The sequence below is a fragment of the Chelmon rostratus genome, chromosome 12, assembly GCF_017976325.1.
Source record: "Chelmon rostratus isolate fCheRos1 chromosome 12, fCheRos1.pri, whole genome shotgun sequence".
NCBI lineage: Eukaryota > Metazoa > Chordata > Actinopteri > Chaetodontiformes > Chaetodontidae > Chelmon > Chelmon rostratus.
Window position 1 is genome coordinate 13,186,996 of NC_055669.1, and position 8,212 is coordinate 13,195,207.

The 8,212-nt window shown below is 42.4% G+C and overlaps 1 protein-coding gene across 1 annotated transcript; it reads left to right on the forward strand.

Annotated features, from left to right (window-relative positions):
• Positions 1-360: 360 nt before the first annotated feature.
• LOC121614884 (somatostatin-1-like) lies at positions 361-1,249 on the forward strand. Its single transcript, XM_041948973.1, has 2 exons — positions 361-501; positions 1,064-1,249. The coding sequence occupies exons 1-2, from the start codon at positions 361-363 to the stop codon at positions 1,247-1,249; spliced, it is 327 nt and encodes a 108-aa protein (XP_041804907.1).
• Positions 1,250-8,212: the final 6,963 nt, after the last annotated feature.

Consider the following 8,212-nt stretch of genomic DNA (forward strand, 5'->3'; position numbering starts at 1 on the left):
ATTTTCGAGTAAGCATGACCTTCACATATACAAGCCGATTACAGTGTGTTTATGTAAATGATGTCACTAGGAAGGACCAGGATGGTGGAAATGTCCTTATTTAAACCCTTTGTCTCACTCCTAATGACTGTTGTAAATTACAGAAGCACATGCTTCAGTGCATTAATGGGGGCAAACACAAAATTGAGGATGGCCTTTACGCAAATAAGCTGCACATTCCTCCTCCCTCTGTGGGCCCAGGTACCGCTTTAAAAACAGACGTGTCACCATGCTGTGCAGCAAAGGTGCACATCAGCAGTGGATGTTGTGGCGTGTTACTGAGAAGAGTTCTCTCACACAAGCAAGGTTTCCCAAGCGAGAATGGCCCACATCTTGTGCATTTTGGCACTTTTGTGTTTTGCATCTTGTGCTGCACAAAATACAAAGACCGAGCAGGGATTTAAAGACATTCAACTTCAGCAGGAATCAGCGTCATGGATCGAGAAATTACAGGACAAACAGGTAAAGAGTCTTCATTTTAGTTTGCTTCTTCTCATTATTTCTGTGTTAGCATCTCTTCAACTGAGGAATTTATGGATGTTGTGTACGTATGTCCTTCTAATGATTGAAATCAGGCCACAAATCCCAGCTATGGTTACACTGCAGGTCACAGAATGTCCTGCCTACAGCTTTTCAATTTATAAAGTTTGCCTCTGCTTGTGCTCTCATATTTTATTGATCTTGATCTGTTAAAAGGGCAATTTTATTCCCAGTGAGTCACTTTGGATGCTGTCGGAGCTACCAGTCCGATATCTGTCACTTGATTATCCTCACAGCTGCACCTCCATGAAATTGGAGATTAGAGATAAGAACACGACGTCACATTTCCCTCTCTGGCTATGGGCAACAAATGTAAAAAAAAAAAAATCTGTAACATACGAAAAACTGATTTCCAGAAATTCCTATTTCCTTGAGGTACAAATGTGATGAAGTAAAATTTCACAGTGTATTTACTGACATTAAAGAGTCTGTAAATGTTAAGAATTATTTCATATTTGCATTGTGCCAATATCTTCCTCCATAGGAATCAACAAAGAAACAGAATTTACTGGACTTGCTTTATAAACTCTCCAAATCCGGAAATGGAATAATCCCCGAGGGACCTGCAGACAAGCAGGAGAAGAATCGACGTGAACTGGGTGGCGTGACGGTTCAGACTCGCAGAGTCGGCTGCAGAGTCTTCTTCTGGAAGACCTGGACTGCCTGCTGACGTTGTTCCCACTGAAGTGCCAGACTGTCTTTTTTTAGCGCTAAGATGCAGTTTTCTGTTGACATACACTTTGATTAATTGCTGCTTTAAGGTCCCACAATATCACTTTCAACTGTGTTCAAGTGTTCAAGCTGTTCTTGCTCACATAAACAGCATTGACATATTTAATTATTTCTTAATTTTCAGAGAACATTATGGCAGCTTTAATTGGCTCGAGCCTTCAACTTATATTGTGAATATAAAAATAGTGGAACACTGTTGCAAACTATTTCTGAATGTATATTATGACTCTTGACTATTATGACATTTGCTATCATCCTTCTGCTTACAAATAAAAAGTTGAATTCATAAGCAATAAAATAAGCTTTTGCTGCTAAAGCTGTACTTGGTCTGGTATGACCAGTAGCTTACAGAGGTTAATGTTAGCAAACTAGCATTATTACTCCACTTCTGCAACTTATGATGCTGTGTTTTTGCATTATCTCATGCAAGTCACTTGTTTCTATAGCGACAGCTGGCCAGCAAAACTAGAAGCTCCCTTTAGAGATTCATGTTTTTAGGTTTTTCAACTTCACACAGCTTAGTGTGGTGAGTCTCAACACACTGGCTGTGAACCACTCAGAACTGCACCAACATTCATATCTGTTCCAGCACTTCAGCCACTTCTCATTCTGGCAGGTGGTAGGACGCTCAATGACCCTCTTGATCCTACACGCCCGCGTTATTTACAGTGCACCTGACAGTCTGGAGGAGGCGAACACAATGAAGTGCGCACTGAATATTTAATGATCCGTAAATGAACAGCTACAGTGGAAGAGCTGGCTGCAAAAGCTCCTCTTGTCAAAGAGATATACTCAAAAGAGTCCTGCAGAGAGCTGGAAAACTCAGCAGGCTTCCTCCACGACCAGCTGGAATGACTGCTGCATCTGATTGTGCGTCTGTTACATTTCAAGTCAATTAAGATCAGTCACATTCATTCATCAAACACATCAAAGTATTTCTCTTTATATGAGCCCTCTTTCCCACATTATTTTCACTCCAGCAGAGGAGGCTGTTCTTCTCTTTGTTAAATCCTTAAATGTAATAAATGTCTGCAGCGCGTCTGATGTTTCCAAGTGATCTTCATGGTAGACGAGCAAAGCAATAAACCAAGAGCTTTACAGACGTCCATTCATCTTGCTTTTGATGTTCCCTCAACTGTTATTCCAATGACTGAGGCATATTTTTTGCTATATACAGCAAGAGTTCTGTAGTTTGGGAATGCAATCTGCTGCGAGACAAAAGATCTCGTTTCTGGCACTTCATACATTTCTTTTACATATGTCCTGATATGTGAGGGTGTGAGTAAAATACGCCTTGGAACAGCACATATTATTGCACTGATGAGCACATATTTAGGTAGCTCAGCAGTAAGGCACATCCTAGAGGCCTTTCCTGGAAAAAAGAAATGCATCAGTCTCCACCATGTATGCACTATGCATGCATGTAGGAGCGGAAGATACATTTTGTGAGAATCACATGAATTTGAGTAAAGAAGACTGCGGCTGGAACACACAGAGAGGGTCGTGTAGATGATGAGGTAGATGAAAGGTGGAAAAAAGGAAGGCGAGATTGAGGAGAAATAAATCAAATTGGATAGAGAGGTGGAGAGGGAATAGAGATTAGGAAAGTGAGAAAGTAGAGGAAGAGAGGTGCAAAGAGGATGAGCAGGAGGATGAGAGAGAAAATTATTAAAGAAGCAGTGTTGGAGCATAACTGCAGTCAAAGCTTGGCTTAGTATCCTTTCTGTCCCTGGGCTATTGGGATTCAACAGAACGGCTTCACTCTGTAACAGGAACCACTGGCAGCATATTAACATGCTCATACTGCAGAGCTTCCTCAATAAGAGTGCGAGAGTTAGTGTGTGAGAGCGGGTGTGTGGGCGGCGGCTGGGTGAGTGGGATTACGGTGTGTGTGGGCGCATGTGTGCAGTGTGCATGAACTGTTATGTGTCTTGTGTCTCTCAAGGATCAGCGAGTGTGTGTGTGTTTGCTTGCCGTGTTCCTAGTATCTGCAGACAGGAGCGGCCAAAAGCAGCAAATCACAGGCAAAGAGAGGCAGAGAGAGAGTAAAGCGATCTGGTTTTATCGTCTCGGGACAGTGGACTGTCTCGCTAGGTGTCACAGCAGAAGCTGAAAGGTTTGAATGAAAGGTTTAATCACTCCCAACCAGCTACCCGACTCCCCATCTTCCGGAAGTAAACACATTACAACCAATTATCCAATACTTTTGCCAACTTTGAGCAGTGGATTTGGATGCAAAAGACCCAGATAAAAAAAAAAAAAAGAAAACATTGAGCCAGCTAGATCAAAGGAGCATCACTGAGCCTTAATTGAACAGAGACCAATTATTTTTAATGAGTAGAACTGAAAGCCCCACTTCTGAGTAGGAGTTCCCTCACTCTCTCCCTGAGAGGACGAGAAAAGAGAAACAAGTGGAGTCCCAGTGGCACAGGCCCATATCACAACAACAGGACGAGGAAGAGGTAGATGGAGAGGGAAGAAAGATGGAGAATGTTTTCACTCTGTGCGCTCATGAGTCTGCAAAAGACAAACAAAGTCATGCACAGGGCTGTATAAATAACTGTAGAGGCCATAAATAGACGTCTGTGCTGATGACCCACCTAATTGCAAAACCTTAAAAGTTCTCTGTTAGCTGTGTCTTTATTATAGCCAAAACCTTAATATGATACCTTGTGAAGGCATTATGGTGTGACACACAGCCAAGAGAAAATTCTGACATCCGATACGGGTAACAAAGAAGATATAACTTATGACACTTGATACAATCCTGAGATGTAGGAAAATGTGCCAGCTGCGACCTTTAAAATGCAGCGAAAGCCATTCAGTCTCCAGCCAGAAATGTGGTGTGAGGCAAAAGAGGAGAGGATGACATTACGTGGTACCACGGGGTGAGAATTTCTGAAAATACGCGAGACGGTTTTGAAGCAGTCAAAACTAATTTATTGTGGTTTTAAAACCACCACCTGTTTTATCTGTTCAATGAACAACTGAAGAGATTAAAGCATCAAACGGATTTCTATCAGGTGCACAGTGTGCTCGCAGTATTCACAGGCAGCCTGCTGGGTTAATCAAATTTCACAGCTCCTTTATCTCGGTGAGATGTCAGATATCTCGTGTACAAACCTGATATTCTGAGCAGAGGGCGGCACGATGGGAAGCTCATGGAGCGTCCGGAATGTACTGAGTTCATCTTCCGGGGCTCGGGAAGCGTGGCTGTGCTCGGTAAATGTCACAGCAATCGTAGATTCCCACATTTCTTGCGCGGAAGTGGAACATTTTGGCCGGATGATGAAACTAGAGGAAAGATCATTCATTCATAAATTTCCATCGCAAATTTCATAAAAGTCTGGCCACTCGTTTTTAGCCACAATAGCATGTAGCATGTCTGTAAGTTGGTCTAGAAGAAAGAATCCAACTGACTTTTCCTTTAGCGCCACCATCAGGTTGACATCGTGGTTTGGGGTGAAATATCTTGACAGCCATGAAATTGCTAAAGTTTTTTGCACTATCCTCTTGTCAAATACCAGCAACACTAATGAAGTTGTTATCATCCTCAGCTGCAAATGATCCAACATTAGCATGCTCATAGGCTAAACTAAGGTTGCATTTAACTTGCAGCACCTCTGTGCCTCAGTGCAGCCTCGTAAACTCCTCTTCAGCCGGTTGAGATATCACACAAAATGTTGGGAACTTTAGATCTAATGGTGCGTTGCCACCCTGCTGGCATTTCATTCTTACTAGACAAAAACTCAATCAACCACTAGCAAACGTATCAAATATATGTTATGCATCAAAGTCCAGCCTTCTGTTTTCTTCACTGACATGTGCTCATATCTCATGACCTGTGAGTTTTATGTAAAATGTTTCCAAACGAAACCAGCACATTTCCTCCTGGGTTACCCACTAAGTCTGCTGTGAAGCTTTGGGCAGTGGCCAGTTTACTGGTGGCATGATTGTCTCGTTCTGTCTTTGAAATCAAGGTTATTTTGATTTAGGCACACAGTATATCCTGTGCAAAATTTGCATTGTCAAGCTTAACCTCACTCAGAGTGTTTGGAGGTTGCTGGGGCTTAGTTTTGATAAAGGTTGTTTTAAGTGAGATAAATGCGACACTAAACCATTCGTCATGTTTGTTTTGAAGCTTCAATGTTTTTGTCCTTTGTAGGCTATAACAAATACTATTTGTGTTGCACAGTGCAATGCATTTAATGCAGTTTCTGCCAACTTCCAGTCATATATCATATAAAGAAACAGAGGATCATTATTTCAATAAAGAAAATAGCTGAAAACTTTGACTTTTTGGAAGTAATTGTTGTGTTACATTCAATATACTGATTCTAATTAGATGCCAAACTTTTATTAACATGTCAATACATTTGAATAATGCATGAGTCAAGTTCTACTTCACAGCAATGATACGTTATTATGAACATTTGTCTTCACTCCAGGGTAGATTTCAATAGAGCCAGCAGCTCCAAGGTGCCTCCTCCACACAGGAGGAAAGGAGCGGGAGGTGGGGGAGGACAGACGGATGTGAGAGGAGTAGCAGAGGCCACAGCCACAGCTGTAGCTGAGAGGAGAGGTGAAGAGAGGGGAGTGGAGCGGCCTTCGAGCTGTTTGCAGCCCCTGCCCTTCCTACGTGTGTCTGAACAGATGACCCCATTTAGACTCCCATCACCCATGGGAGTGTGAATAGCTGGCCTTCACTCGTTTCTGTATCTCAGTGAATGTTAATTACAGAGGAGGAGGCAGCGAACAGGACGGTTTATCGATTGAGGTAAAACATGAGTTTTTGCTCAGTGCTTATGGGGTTACAGACATTTGGACAGGCATAAGTTTTGTGATGTGTGTCTCACTGTGATGCCATCCCCCTTGTTAGCAAAATGACCAAAACACATCCCCCTTGTTAAACTGTAATCCCCCCTCTCTAGAGAGAGTGCAGGAGTGGAGGGGTTCTTTACCTAAATATGTTAGTCTAGCCTGCGTGAATCATTGAACCTTTATCTGACTGAGCTTTGTTCAAGTTGGCATCTACGGCCTCGACCATGGCTTTGAAATATCAGTAGCCTCGCTATGCTGTGTATTGATATATTGATAAATCCACGTCTGTGGGGCTGAAGTAATGATCCTGCTCTCAGTCCTGCCTCCTGTTCTCTCAAATGTATACTATAAACACTATAATTATACACTCAGTTGTATGGTTATGGTGAGGCTCTAACCCCATGGAGCAGGGAGGTTCTCCTGCTGGGTCATCCCCCTGTAAAAAATGAACAAATCACTGACTGGTTTTTAGGGGGAAACTACAACTATTAGATGCCGCAAAATGTGGTTCAGACATTACATCATACATAAATGTGCATTTGTTGCGAGAAAGAGAGACAGGGAGACAAAGAGACAGAGGGATAGAGAGAGAGAGAGAGAGAGAGAAATAAAGCGAAATGTAGGAGATGCATTTCTTCTCCCCTTTTAATCTGCCTTTAACTTTATATCTATTTGCTCTTTTTTCCCTCTTTCACCCTCTTCTTCCTCAATCTTATCAGGAGCACCTATGAATTTGCAGGGCTGCACACTTTCCCAGCTGTTTACTGTAACTGAAAGAAACACTGAAATAGAAAAAAAGACAACAACCCCCCCCCCCCCCCCCCCCCCCCCACTCTGCTGTTTTCTGTGCTGCAGCCATCAGCAGGAGAGAAGACAAGCCACGTCCTGAAAGTCAGGGGAGCCTTCATCATCCTCCTCCTCCTCCTCCTCATTCTCCTTGCAGACGGCACGGAAGGTCTGTTTCCATGACAACGGGAGAATTAAGGGCGAAGGAGCGCCATCCCAAAATGACACATCGGATTTAGGGGCTAGCGAGAAGATAAATCACTCCCGGTGAATTGATAGAGGGAGCGGATTGGATTTTCTGAATGTGAAGCGCATAAGAAAGCCACTTTGATGGATTTAGTTTGTCTGCTCATCCTGCTGCTTCTCTTGTCGTCGCAGAGCGGCATTAAAGAGAGAGAGAGAGAGTGAAAAAAGAAAAGCCGCAGACACAACAGCTGTCATTCATGATCAGCAACACATTGACTCAATCACTGCGTTGGTGAAAGTTTTTGATAACATAGTCTTTATTCTTAAACAATCACTAACTTCATTCTGATTTTTATTATCAATGCATATTTTTTTTTTATTTCATCTCACAATTCATAATGCATATATGAGCGTGTTCCGATGCAGTGAAATCATCTGCAAACATAAAAATAATAAATTATACTTAACATCACATACAACCAACGCCTTTGCTCACCCGTTCACACATCAGTAACCCCCCCAAAAAAGTGCTCTCCTTTACTGCTTCCTCACGTCAGCTATTTTTACCCCCTTTCTCAAATCCTCTCATTCTGCTGTCAACAGTTGACACTGAGTACATCCAATTTCATGCATTGCTTTAAGTCCACATGTATCTCATTTGCACCAATATAAACCTCTATAAAAAGATACCTATATATGCTGGTCTTGCCTGCTGACTTTCAGTGTCACGTAGAATATACTGTGTGTGTCAGTGTTATGCTGTAGGTGCTGTGGAAGTTGAACTAATCTACCGTTAGCTCTCGCAGATTTACTTGCACCAAACTACGGGAAGACCCTCCTAGATGATATATAGATGATATATCACTGCAGCTTGCTCTGTGCAACTGAATGTGTGCTATTTGCTGTACATGCCACCAACTTAGCATTAGATTTCCAACCAGATATAGGAGAGACGTGTAAACTCTCGCCAAACTTCTGATCAAAACATTGCATAAAAAAGTTTTGGATTGATTTTTCCCCAACTCCGGAACTATCTTTTATTAGCTCTCGCCTCGAAATCAAACCAAGCTTACATCAGCTCTCTCAGCCATGCGATGTTCATGCTTTG

What these genes read in the sequence shown, in the direction of transcription:
- LOC121614884 (XM_041948973.1), top strand. Translation starts at nt 361, where the DNA reads ATGGCCCACATCTTGTGCATTTTGGCACTTTTGTGTTTTGCATCTTGT. An exon ending in AGAAATTACAGGACAAACAG is followed by an intron (nt 502 to 1,063) that starts GTAAAGAGTCTT and finishes CTTCCTCCATAG; the next exon opens with GAATCAACAAAGAAACAGAA.